The following is a 14,336-nucleotide window of genomic DNA, read 5'->3' on the forward strand; positions in this document are numbered from 1 at the left end:
GGGGTTTGGGGATCACTTAGTTCATCTTTCCTGATATTTTCTCTCCATTACTGTGACCTGCTTTCCGTTTGGACTTCGCAGCCACCCACTGAGTAATTTTCACTTTCATACTCATTCCAATTTCCCAATTAAAGTCAGCCAAATAATCCTCATTTAGGCCTTTGATCGATATTGGAACAACAGCAATCACTGGATCCCAGCAGCCACAGCATTTTGCTTTTAGCAATCATGGGGTGACTGCATGCTCTCCCTCCCTGTATTGAGAGTGCTCAATGTGGCTTAAGCTATTCAGAAGACTGACTTATTTTGGAAATTCACTACAAAACAAAAGGGCAGTGACATGCCCCACGGCTCAGGAGTACAGTAGTGCCATTATGATAGCTTGGAGCAATCAATCTCATCGACCAAGAAAAATATAACGCTCAGAATGCCAGTTTTTTTTTAAATGGCCAAGGGGACAATATTACAGATCAGAAATACATCAGTATCTTTTATGGTGATACATTTTGTGGCTGAAATAATGCACTAAAATGGACTGTAGATTTTTTTTAGTATTCATCATTATTGTCTTATTCCAGGTGATTGCGAATTGCCTGCAGCTTGCCATTATACTGCATTACAGGATTCCCCAAAAGAGGATATTCCAATTCAAGACAGTTATTCAGGTCAAACAATTTTACATTCTGCCCTTGTTAGATGCAAAAGGTTTCCCATTTTGTTCGAACAGCATCAATAATTCAGAAAACAATTTTTTTTTCCTAGATGACATGGTTTGTAACATTTGTGGTAAAAGATACAAATACATGTCGAGCTTCTGGAAGCACAGAAGAGACCATGAAGCTAAAGGTGAGCAGTAAGATATGCAGTCTATGCATTGCCATCTGATGTGCTGCACTTTTGTTGGAAGCCATCTGACTGTAGGGTGGTTGCTTCAGTTGGCATCTTCAGTGCTAGTGACTGGGATAATTCATTCTTACTGGTATTTAGAAAGCTTCTTGCAAGTGGTGAAGGGGAGGGAGGTTTCTACAAAACAAAAGGGAAAACAAAGTGATTGTGAAAAAATGAGAAGGAAAGATCAAGATCTCAGCCTAAGCTTGTGTTCAGCCCTGATCCATTTCTTTCTATTGGAGAAGCTGGAAATCAGAAACAAAAAACAGGAAATATTGGCAACTCTGAGCGGACCAGGCAGCATAGGTGGAAAGTAAGAACAACAACAGCCTTTCATCAAACCTAGAAGATAGTAGACATCAAAGTTTTAAAACAAATGTTCTCTAACATTTAAAAACATGCATTTTAGCAATTTCGTTCAAACAGAAAATATTTACTTGGCCTTGCTATCAAGGGAAACGTTGTAATGTGTATGATCTGATATGTATTGTGAACAGTTAAAGGAATTTACAGCATCTTGACTCTATATGGTGCCACTAGTAGATCAGTCATCTCAAGTAGTCAAGGAGTACAATCGTGCTATTATATATAGACCATAGTTTGAAAGAATTGAATGTCAGAGCAGATGAGAGTGGCTGCCTCGACATTAATGCAAAATTTGATATAGGGAGCCAGCAGAATGAAGTCAATGAGGGGGCTCAAACAGAAAATTTATGCCTGGTTCAAAAGAAGATAGTTTTGATTATTAGGAGCACAGTCATATAGCGCCAGTGTAGGAAAGGAAAGTGTTCTCTACACAACGATCTTAAATGACCTTTCCTTTCTTAAAACAGCAAGAGCAATGACGTTTTCACACAGTTCTAAAACTTCTAGTAACATTAACAATACCTAAGATAATGAAGCAATCCATGCTAACCTGCAACAGAACCAACTTACAAGTGGCATAAGTATTTGTGTCACTTAAGTGCCAAGTGATCACCATCTCAGACTGGAGAAAATTCAGTCACCTCTCAGTGACCCTCAGTAGCATCATTATCAAGGAGCCTCACCAATCACATCTTTGGGATGGGGGAAGCAGGTGGAAAACCAGTGATCAGATGTTGAATTGGACCAGTCATGGATTGAGATTACAATAAGAGGGTAGAGGATGAGCATGTGTGATGAGTGAATCACCTACTGACCTTCAAAGCTTCTGCATCCATTTACAAGACTCTGGGAAGGTATATAAATACAAGTTGTTGTGCTGGAATATTCAGCACTTGTATGATTGCAGCTACCAAACCATTCAAGAAGCTCAGCACTGTTGATTAATAATTCTTGTTCATGTAATACAATTATTCAAGTAATCAAAAATTAACAGCACTGTGCAGATCAAATATAAGAAATAATATTATCTCACCTGGAGAACAGATAAGCATAGCTCCACCATAACCCATTCTAAGTACTAAGGTTGGTGAAACCATATTAATGCGTAACTCTAATGAATTTCATTAATGATTATTTGTGGTTGAGAATACCCAAGTCATTCTTCTTATCTTCAGTGAACATTGTTTAGATCTGTTGTCTTAAAATCAGCTACTGTTTTTATACCTGTTTCATACCCTATCTCTACACTATTAAGACATGTAAGCTAAGCGATTAGTTTACACAAAAAACAGCCAATTAAGAATATTGATGCTCACACAAGTAAGATGCATCTTAGTTATTGCAATAATTTGCACAGAAACAACCCAATTATGAATGCTGCACCTACAACAATTAAAGCATATATTGAGCTAGGTAGTCAGCTGACACTAGCTTAACTCAATTGTGACTGTTAGTGCCTGTCTTTTTAAACGTAATTTTTCAGAAGTTCACAGGTTTTCATCTTGAATGTTTTGTAGTACAGTGTAACGGCATACTTGTCCAGTTATCAAAACCTCACTTGCTTACACCACCATTCAGCACAGTATGCTTGGTGGATACAACTGTTCTCATTGCCCGTCACACTGGCTGGAACACAAGTAGAATTCTCACTTTTAATTGGTGAGTCTTTATAATTGATAAAATATTACTATATCATTAGTTTTGGTGTTTTGGATAATCCAGCTCACTTGACTTTTGCAACAAAGTCATTAAATTGTCATTTGAAGTTATGTTTGGGTGTTTGAAGACTATACATTTCTAGACAATACATTTCTATTTTACTTTAAATTTATTGAAATAATGTTGAACTTAATAAATCTGCTATGCATTACTGATGGATAATATCACGTCAGTTTCAGTTCTAAAATTACTCCTTACAAAACCATGAAACTATGGGCGGAACTTTCCTGTCCCACCTGCCATGGGAATCGTAGTGGGCTGGACATGGACCATGAAAATGTCCATTGACCTTGGGCAGGATTTTCCGAACTTGGGGCAAGCACAGCCAGAAAATCCTGCCCTTTTTGTCTCAGGGATGTCTACAGAATCTGTACGAATTGGGGTGAAAATCTTGTCTTCAGTGGCAAAGATTGGCATTATTCAACACACTAGCAAGTGAAACCTCTGTCAGTTGTGATCTTTGCAGCATTATGGCTCAGTTGGAAGCACTCTCACTGCTGAGTCAGGTTCCAGGTTCAAATCCCACTCCAGGGCTTGAGACAAAAATCAAGGCTAACATTCTGCACTGAGAGAATACTGCACTGTCAGAGGTGCAGCCTTTTGGATGAAATGTTATGCCAGATGAGATGTTCCACAGAGACCCCATTTGCCCGCACTGGTAGATGTAAAGATCCCACGGAAATATTTCACAAGAGAAGGGGAATTATTTGTGGTACTCTGGCCAATATCCATTCCTAAATCAATGTCACGAAAGCAAATTGTGTGATTGTTGCTGATTATCACATTGCTGTTTTAAGGAGCTCTTTGTGAGCAGATTTTCTGTCCCATTTCCTACATTACAATTGTAATAATTGGCGGTGACTTGATGTGGCTCCAACAACAAAGGGTTTATTAACTAATAATATACGTACACACAAGTTAAGGGTCTGACGGAAAACTCTCGCACAGGTCTATTTTCTTCTCAACTCTGTTTCCAGCTGAAGATTTCCTGCTCCCAGGACATGCACCCATGCTCCCAATTGGCCTGGCTTCCCATGCAGCTTCTCTGTAGAGTCTGGCCCAATCACATGGCCCACAAAGGATCACTCCTTAAAAAGGGCCACATTACCACAACAATAGTGACTACACCACAAGTTTTTCATTTACTATGAAGCACTTTGTGCAAACATTGTGAAAAGCACTATGTAAATGTAAGTTTTTTCTCCCCTGTGCTGTGGTGTCCTTCAAATATTTTCACGCTGCATCAACTTTAATATTTAATAAAGAAGAAAAAGCTACTTAAGGAAAAAACTATTTAAAGAAACAACAAATTTTTACATTCTATAAAGCATGTTTCTCTTATTTGCTTGTTGATATAGAATCAATAAATCAAGTTCCAAGACCTTAAATATTCAGTCGCCCATGAGATTAGAATCAATTTAAATCCATTGATTCATTGTTAGCCAGAAATGCTAAATATATTTTCGATCAATGATTTCAAATGGATAATGTTTCCAATGTTTGTTAAAGATTGTTCATGATATCATAAGTAACACAGCTGAAATCTTCACCTTGTTTGGAAATGGTTTGAAGACCACTCATTTCTGCTTTGTACCCATTGCTAGAATAGGTATACTTAGAACTGTGTGAGTACTCAATTCAATGTATTGCATTGTGTGTAATAAACACACCACGCACACACATGCATTATTTTAAACTGCAACTGATGACTACTTTATGAAGACTCATCTTTCCTTAGGAGAATTGTTCACTGCTTTCATCTCTAGACCTGATGCTGCTAACAAAAATACCACAGGTAAGAAGTTGGAGAGGTTCCAGAACAATGGTGGTATTCTAACCATCGTTATAAACCTAAACATTTTAGCTAGTTGACCATTGATAAGAATGTGATAAGAAAGGTTCAATCGCTTGGGGAAAAAAAGACAACTCACTAAAAAGAATCATATCCAAACCTGCTGTTGCAAATAATTAGTAATGATGTTTTAAATATATTTCTGTTACAATTTTACATTAAATCAGTGATTTCACTGGTAAATTGCTTGGGATGGTGGGTAGGAAGTTGTCTGCCATTTCTTTTGTAAACAAAGTGTTAAATAGCCTTTCAGCACCAAACTCTTGATTTATAAAAATAATCTGTAGAAGACTACATACAAGAAGCGTTCCACTTCTGCAAGCTATCTTCTGCATGGTTCAGGCAGAATAAAGATATTTAAAATCTCATTAGCAGCATCTCTACTTTAAATAATACAAACTATTTTCCTTTGCACTCAAAAATGAAGAAAGGAAGGTCCCTAGATTTCTATTGTGCAATGCAAAATAAATATTTTTGCTGGAATATGGAATCAAGTCCCACTCAAACAGATGCTATTTCATTATCTGTTGCCTTTGTGTCCATTTGTGATAAAAGGTTCATTATAAAGTATGCCTGTGCAGATGGAAACAATTGTATTCCTCAATGGTCAGCTTATCTATCCTTGCAAAGAATTTAAATAGGGTCGTCATTTTTCAAATGAATCAATCATTTTCTAAAAAACGAAATCTGGAGACAGAAGCTACAGGAGGAGGGGGCTGAGTGACGTTTTCTTGTGCCCCAGAAATTTCTGCTTCCTTGACTAAAGATAGCTGTAGAGAAAGAAATTCTGCAGAAAATTGCAACAAAATTAGAAATTTCAGATGGCTCATTTTGAGATGTTGCTCTAGTGAAAAATCTCACTCCAGAATTCCAAGTCTCAACTCGACCGTCCACTTCAAAATCTCTCAAGATTCCACTAATAAAGTTGAGTATATATGGACACCAAAACTTCTAGGTTTTCATGAGTAGAACATTTAATCAAATAATCTTTTATTTTTAGTAATGCCTAAATGTATTCACTTACAAGCATTTGAATTTAAGAGGAGTAGGCCATTTAGCCCCTCAAGCTTGCTCCACCATTCAGAAAGATCATGGCCAATCTGTGGTCTCAACTCCACATTCTACTTACCCCTGATAATCTTTGACTCCCTTGTTAGTCAAGAATCTGTCTACCTCTGCCTTAATCCTGAAAATTGTTAGCTCTCCTTAGGGAGAATTATATTGTCTATAATTATATTTTCACCCATGTCATTTTTAGCATCTTAGTTCTTTAGCTTTTAATTGCTTCCGTGACATTTTATATCATCCTTTTCTATTAAGTAGTTTGCACATCATCCAACCTATTAATGTCCTCACTGACTTGATTGCCTATTATATTGCCCCTTTTTTCTTCTCAGCCATGGATTGATTTTTGGTTACTGTTTTGTTCTGAAATGTTTTACTGCAAACTTTTCTCTTTACAAATATTGGGTGCATTCGTTGTGTTTGCAGCATTTTGCATTTTTCTTTTAGATTTCATGTCTTACGGATTTTTGTACTGTGATCAAAACTATCGCAGACTGATGGGATGAATGCCCACTGGTCCTGTCTGCTGCAAATATCTGATACAAACCAGGGAGCAATTTCAATTCAGTGTCTATTGGGCATGGATCTATACCACATAATGATCTTGAATGTCTGCAGGGCTCAATAGGTGGCATTCCATGTTAGGAGATTCATTGGTTCAAGATCTTAAGCACAAAATCCAGGCTGACACTCTTGTTACGGTACTGAGGGAGTCCTACACTCGGAGGCTCTTTCTTGTTGGACAAAATGTTAAGGTCCTGTCTAACCCCTCAGGCAAATACAAAATATCCCATTCTGTTGTTTGAAAGGTAGGGCAGCTTTTCTCTGGCATCGTGGCTAATATTTCTTCTTTACATCACAATAACAGCTAACCTGGTCATTATCACATTACAAAATGGGAAAGCTTGCTGTGCTTAAATTGGCTGCTGTGTTTCCTACGTTACAGCAATGATTAATACTTCAAAAATATGCTTTTGGTTGTAAGGCACTTTAGGACATCCTGAGGTTGTATAAGTGCAGGTCCTTCCCTGGCACATATTCCCAGTTATGAAATCGCAATGGAGGAACAGAGTATACAGAGGACTTGTTCTTAACATTTAGCCATATCTGGGCATGCTTGGATCTGCTGCTGGAAATGCAAACATCTCTATATGTTCACATTGATGAACACAAAATAAACAGCCCATAAAATCCGTAAATTGCTGTGAATTAAAGTTCAAAATTGATTGGGAACATTTCTGTATTTGATAATGAAGTGTTTCAAACTAAATTTCAAATCTTCTCAAATATTGACTTCCAAAAATATGCATGTTGGGAACTGTTCATTTGGCCATTCAAATTAGTGAAAATGGAATTTTAAAAATTAATTAAATTAATTTTTCTCAACTTATTTTACTATTCAATCTTTGGACAGAGTGAAGATCTGCACAAATGCTTCCACCTGAAGTTTCTGACACCTCAGTAGCTCTCACACACTATCCTACTTGAGATGATATCATCATCCCTTCACTGTTGCTGGATCAAAATCCTGGAACTCTCTCTTCCTAACAGTGCTGCTCCTGATGAACTGTAGTTGTTCAGGAAGGCATTCATAATCATCTTCTCAGGGTCAATTAGTGATGGATAATAAATGCTGCCCTTGCCAGTGATACCCATATCCCTTGGAATATATAAAAAAAACCTGAGTGATTTACACATACAGATGACTTTCAAAATTAATTGGACACCCAAATTGCTGTAATAATTATTTGCCACAATCTGGCCTTAATTCTTGAGAAAGAAAATTCAGAAACTGTGTTTGTGGCTGAAAAGGTTAAGGTTGTGTAGTTCTATATGTAATTTCAGCGCAATCTGCATATTTAAAAAGGACTCCCCTGGCTTGAGGCTGGTGTCCTCTCTAACTCAGGCAGGGAAATGCAAAATGAAATGAATGTGGACTCAGTGAGGTGGGCAACAGAGGAGGTGTGTTGAAGAAGGATGTTGTAGTCAACTGGTCATTTAAAATTGCAGTCTGCCAGATCAGGGCAGTAAAAGAGTGGGTAAAAACCCGTTATAACTGCCCCCTAATCCCTGGCCTGCCTTTTGCCAAGTTGATGGGGTGGTTTGATGGAATTACAACTGATCTCATTGTTCACATGGCACTTACAGTACCACAAATGGCACCAGTATGAAGATTAGTTGGAGGAAAAGCTCCCATCACAGAAATCCAAATCACATTTTGAAACGTCGGAGTGTTACTTAGTATGAAACAATTCGGTACTGGAAAAATACTCTGTCCTTTTACCACCAATAAGTTAGACAATATTTTTGTAGCTCAGAATTTTTTTGTCTTTCAAAATCAGAGGCTGTGTGAATTCAAGTTGTATTAAAATAACACCGTATTCAAAAACATCAACTGATCACAGGTTGCATTTCAATGTTTCATGTAGTTCACATTAAAATACAGTGGAAAGTTGTAATGTAAACAGAGCTACATAAAGCTTTAACAATTAGCTATTTGCATTTCCTTATCAATAGGAATGGTGCTTTCTTCTGCTGCCAGTATAAAAGCTTTGATTTCACAAAAACTCTTTGGTAAGTTGCTGATTTGTTCTACATTTCCTTGTGATACTATACAAAGAGATGAAATGTTGAAATTCATTCTGGTTCCTCATCTCTTTAAATTTTTTTTCGTATGTGTTTTGTTTTAGATAGATCTGGAAAATTGTGTCCTCAAAAGGAATTTAATCCAGAGTCCAAGCCAATTATGGTGAAGACGGAAAAAGCTAGTCTCTCCAGTAAGCCTTGTGTTTCTGGGTGAACATTATCTGCATCCCAAATATTTAATGGGCGAGGTTTTCCGGCCTACACCTCTCAGCATGCTTTCCGGTATATGGAGGCAGCTTGCCATTGGCCACTGGTGGGATCTTCAGGTCCTGTTGATGTCTGTGGCATTATGTGCCTTGTCTGCCTTACAGACAGGAACCCCATTGCAGAGGATTGTCTTCAGCAAGACTGGAAAATCCCGCCAAAGAAAGAGCTGGCAAATCCCTTCTCATATCTTTAGATCAGTTAAGGAAAGAACTAAGTATCCTTGAACTGTATATACGCTTCCTGATACAAATATTTACATCAAAAGATTTATCAAAGCTTTGATCGAGATACAGTTGGCCACATCATCCTTCAATCGCTCTGCTTCATTTTCATTTTCTAATCCTCATTTCACTCTTTGTTGTCAGATTGTAGCGAGCAATGGTTCCTTTTCAAGCCTCTGCATCTTGAGACTCTAGTCCCTCAAGGATCTGTCATTAGCCACCTCCCTCCTTTGCCTCCCCAAACAAACTTCCTCAACTACAAGGCCCCCTTTGATGAAAGCCAAAATCATGGGAGAATCTTTTGGCTGTTCAGGCTGGTGGGGTTCTCTGGTCCCTCTGCTGTGGACGGAGATTTGGCTGAGTGCCAAATTCTCCATCCTCACTTGCAGCAGCAGCAGGCATGAATGGCTGGAAGATTCCGCCCATGATTATTTCCCTAGCCATAGTGGCCAGATCTATCTGGACGAACTTCAGTTTTCTCCAGTTAAAAATTGAGAACATCATAAAGTCATCCTGTTCAGCTCCCACCAATTCTGTTTCCCTTCTCTAGCTTTTGTCAGACTATTTATGGCCTCGGGATCTTATTTGATCATGAACTGAATTTACTAGCCCATATTTCCATCGCAAAAATTACCTACTTTCATCTAGTTCACCTCCATCCCTGCCTCAGCCTATCATTTGCTGAAATCCTCATTCATACCTTTATCATAAGTCCATATCTTTATCTTCACAGTAGAAACCAATATCATTCTAGCCAACCTTCCATCATCTGTAAACTTTAGCTCATTCACCTGTTGCCCTGACTTGTCCCAAACCATACTGTTTATCTGTTGCCACCACTCTTTGTTAACTCACATTTGCCCCTGCTTCCCCCCTCCCCTGTTGGTCAGCGTAATATTTTGATTCTTGTAGTTGAATCTTTTTCTAGGGTTTTGCCCCTTTGTGGTCTTCAAACTAGCCTTTCCCACTTGCCCAGCTCTGAATTCCTTTGTCTGTAGCCCCTTATGCTTCTGCCCACTTTGCCTCACCAGGGGAAGTATACCATTAATTGGCTAGGTCTCATGCTCTGGAACTGTTATCTGCATCTCCTCCAGGACCACCTTTAAAACCTACTTCAGACTGACTGTTTAGTAACTCTGCCAAATATCTATTTGGCACAGGTGTTATGTTTGACCAATTTATTTATATTCAAAGGTAAAGTAAAAACGTGAAATGTTTTCATGGAGTAATAATTTTTCTAAAATTTGGAGATTGTTTTGAAAAATATATTTGAAATTCTCATTTAAGGACAACTTGCAGCAAAAATTTTACTGACATTTGTACAATCAAGTTAGCTGCTATTTCAAGTTAATCTTCAGAGAGAAAAATTAAAATTCTGGAAACACTCAGATCACGTAGCGTCTGTACATATTTCAGGAATGAGGTTTTTATGACAATTGGGATACACCACGTGAATAAGAAACAATAAGGATAAAGGAAAAACGCTCAAAACACACAAAAAAAGAGCAAAGATCACACACAATATCATTTCTGTGAAAGATTCACACCTTAATTGTTAGTTTGGTTGTACCACAGATGCCGCATCTTCTGGCTTTGTTTCACATTTTCACAATCTGTATCATTTTGCTCTTGTATATTTAAAAAAAAACAAATCAATCTCTTTCAGATTCATGGCAAGAGAAATTTCACCACAAAGGATACGGCTCAGTGGCAGAATCCAGGCTATCAGTTATAAGGACAAAGGAAGCTGTTCCCTACTGTGAGTTCTATAGAATAAATACAAGCTTTTCTCTGTAACCATTAGCATTGATTTTAAAAATAACATTAAAGATCTTGGTGGGTTATTATAGTACCATAAATTCAGGTGCAGCGTGAGGTTATTGCTAATACATCTGATGCCGTACCTTTGGTTTTGAAACTTAAGCTACAGCCTCTTGACTCATTTCAGTTTCTTCCAACACTTGTCCCAAAGCTTTTAAAATGGAAACAGGCCAATGAAGTTAACAAAATTACACAGAGACCTAGAGATCGCAAGTCTCAGTTGCTGTTCAGCTCACGCACCTCAGTGACTACCTTCCTATTTTATCCATTCTCCTGTCCAAAGGCAAGTATTAACAGTGGCTTCTGTTTTTAGTTAGTCTCTTGTTTGCACTAGTACTCAGCTAAATCTTTCATAGGATAGTGGAGGGATTGGTTTTCACCAGGCTACAGCTTTTTTTTAAAAAAATGCAAGGTACAGGGGTGTGATTTTAAGTTGTGCGTAGGACCCAAGCGTTTTTGTTTTAAGGTAATGCAGAATTGTATTTTTTTTTAAGCCGGGGTTTAGTATGAGTATGGAATAGTCAGCAAATTCATCAGACTCCAGGATGGCATGAATTAGATGCATAATCATTCCTGTTCTGCTTTATTTCAGTAATGTTCCTTAGCCCAAGCTCAGTATGATATCCACTTGTGCAATGTAGCCTTTTAATTTTCCTACACTTGCCAATCTTGTAGCTTCTTGGAATGGAAACATAAAGCTCTGTGCCATAAATCAATGTGAACTGCTTACAACACCTAACAGATGCCCAATATGAGACTAGTTAGAGCCAAACTCAGCTAGCTGTACATTCACAGTTGCTAAAGTAGTTCTTGGCTGCAGTAATGAGAACTTGTGACCCAGAATAAATTTCAGATGGGATGTTTTACTTACATTTCTCTAAAATTGTAGTTCACATTCTCAGAGGTGAAATTACACAAGGTTTTATTCGGTTCGGACAAAATGCCATTTGTTATTATAAAGTGCCTTTAGCAGTTGCCTACCAAGTGAGAAAAAGGAACTCATTGTGTTTTCCAAGGACAGAAATAACCAGAAAAATATAAATATTTGTCACATTATTGTTTGTGGGAACTGACTGTGCATTTCCCTCATTACAAAAATGGCTAGGTTTCAAAAGCACTCTGTTAGCTGGATAGTGCTTTGGGACATCCTGGTTTCAATAAAGGTGGATATAAATGCAAGTCTTTCTTTCTTCCGAAGGATAACATTGCCTACTTTCAAAGGTAGTCCATGGAAGGAAGAAGCGGATGAAAACTTGTTGTGGAGAGCCATGTCCATATTAAAAATAATGGTTGTTGCTTTTTGCTGCGTGGCTAAATAAGAACATAAGAAATAGGAGCAGGAGCAGGCCATCTAGCCCTTCGAGCCTGCCCCGCCATTCAGTAAGATCATGGCTGATCTGAAGTGGATCAGTTCCACTTTCTCGCTTTCTCCCCATAACCCTTAATTCCCTTGTCTATCAGAAACCTATGTACCCATGACTTAAACATATTCAGCGAGGTAGCCTTCGCCACTTCCAACGGGCAGAGAATTCCAGAGATTCACCACCCTTTGAGTGAAGAAGTTCCTCCTCAACTCCAATTTAACTGCACTCCCCCCCCCCCCCCCCCCTCTTATTTTGAGGCTGTGCCCTCTAGTTCTGCTATCCTTTCTAAGCGGGAAGAATCTCTCTACCTCTACCCTGTCTATCCCCTTCATTATCTTATATGTCTCTATAAGATCCCCCCTCAGCCTTCTAAACTCCAACGAGTACAAACCCAGTCTATTCAATCTCTCTTCATAGGCTAACCCCCTCATCTCCGGTATCAGCCTAGTGAACCTTCTCTGCACTCCCTCCAAGGCCAATATATCCTTCTGCAATGCGGCAACCAAAACTGCACACAGTACTCTAGCTGCGGCCTCACCAGTACCCTGTACAGTTGCAGCAAGACCTCCCTGCTTTTGTATTCTATCCCCCTCGCTGTAAAGGCCAACATTCCATTCGCCTTCTTGATCACCTGCTGCACCTGCAGACTGGGTTTTTGCGATTCGTGCACAAGGACCCCCAGGTCCCTCTGCACCATAGCATGCTGCAGCTTTTCGCCTTTTAAATAATAATTCCTCCTAATATTATTTCTATCAAAGTGGATAACCTCATATTTGCTAACATTATACTCCATCTGCCAGGTCCTCGCCCACTCGCTCAGCCTATCCAGATCTCTCTGCAGACTTTCCACACCCTCTGCACAATTTGCTTTTCCACTCATCTTCGTGTCATCAGCAAATTTCGTTACCCTACACGCAGCCCCCTCCTCCAGATCATCTATGTAAATGGTAAACAGTTGAGGCCCCAGCACCGATCCCTGCGGCACTCCACTAGTCACCAACTGCCACCCAGAGTAGCACCCATTGATTCCAACTCTCTGCTTCCTATTAGACAACCAATCCTCTATCCACGCTAACACCTTACCCCCAACTCCGTGCATCCTAACCTTTTGCAGTAACCTTTTGTGAGGCACCTTATCAAACGCCTTTTGGATATCTAAAAACACTACATCCACCGGTTCCCCTCTGTCTACCGCACTGGTCACATCCTCATAGAAATCCAATAAATTCGTCAAACACGACTTCCCCTTTATGAATCCGTGCTGTGTCTGCTTGATCAAACCATTCTTTTCTAAGTGCCTCGCTATTTCTTCTTTGATGACAGATTCTAGCATTGGAACATGACTTTGCTTAATTTCAGTATAGCATTGCCCAGTCTGCAGGCAAACAGAGTTCAGACAGCAATACGCCCAACAAAATAAACTAAGTTATTCACTCCAGGATTGCCAAAGAAATGTTCCGCACTCATGTCTTAAAACTTATTATTCATAATGAACATTAATTTTCTAGAATGGACTCAAATACTAGCAAAGAGCAGTTGTATTAGAACCCTCTTATTCCAAAGCTGGATCCATTAGAAAAATCAAATCCAATAAATAATATCTAGCAGAGAATAAAATATCCGTCAATTGTTTGTGTTGCTTGTGATTTTGATACTTTTCCTACATCTGCATCCTCTGTGACACAAGTCAGGAGTGAGATGGAATACTTTCCACTTGCCTGGATGAGTCCAGCTTCAACAACACTCAAGAAATGCTCCACACCATTCAGGACAAAGCAGCCCCATCCATCACCTTCAACATTCTCTCCCTCCACCATTGATGCATGGTGGCAGCAGCAGTGTGTATGCCATCTACATGATGCGCTACAGCAATTCACCGAAGCTGCTTTGACAGCACCTTCTAAATCTGTGACTTCTACCATTTAGAAGGACAAGGGCAGCAAATGCATGGGAACACCACCATCTACAAGCACACACAATATCGCCGTCCCTTGAGTGTTAAAATCCTGGAACTCCCTCGCTAGTAGCACTGTGGGTATGCCACATGGATTGTAGCAGTTCAAGATGGCAGCTCACAACCACTGTTTCAAGGGCAATTGGGAATGGGCAATGAATGCTGACCAAACCAATGATGCCCATATTTCATGAAAAAAATATTAAAAAATATGTGATGCCCAGTTAGGTGGA

The 14,336-nt window shown here is 39.1% G+C and overlaps 1 protein-coding gene across 14 annotated transcripts in view; it reads left to right on the forward strand.

Moving 5' to 3' along the window:
• The window catches only part of LOC145358204 (uncharacterized), a 131,843-nt gene that overhangs the window by 41,025 nt on the left and 76,482 nt on the right, over positions 1–14,336 (forward strand). For 9 of the 14 annotated variants that reach the window (XR_013889455.1, XM_080212002.1, XM_080212001.1 and 6 more), the window contains 6 exons: positions 579–665; positions 763–846; positions 4,712–4,768; positions 8,408–8,464; positions 8,581–8,667; positions 10,631–10,723. Coding sequence is in view for 13 of the 14 variants with exons in the window: in XM_080212002.1 (XP_080068128.1) it covers positions 579–665; positions 763–846; positions 4,712–4,768; positions 8,408–8,464; positions 8,581–8,667; positions 10,631–10,723 (465 nt within the window). In the remaining variant the exon portion in view is untranslated. The remainder of the gene's footprint in view (positions 1–578; positions 666–762; positions 847–4,711; positions 4,769–8,407; positions 8,465–8,580; positions 8,668–10,630; positions 10,724–14,336) is intronic. The other 5 variants (XM_080212004.1, XM_080212003.1, XM_080212007.1 and 2 more) reach the window with 5 other exon arrangements.

Source organism: Carcharhinus amblyrhynchos, chromosome 25 (genome assembly GCF_965287045.1).
Source record: "Carcharhinus amblyrhynchos chromosome 25, sCarAmb.v2.hapA, whole genome shotgun sequence".
NCBI classification, from domain to species: domain Eukaryota; kingdom Metazoa; phylum Chordata; class Chondrichthyes; order Carcharhiniformes; family Carcharhinidae; genus Carcharhinus; species Carcharhinus amblyrhynchos.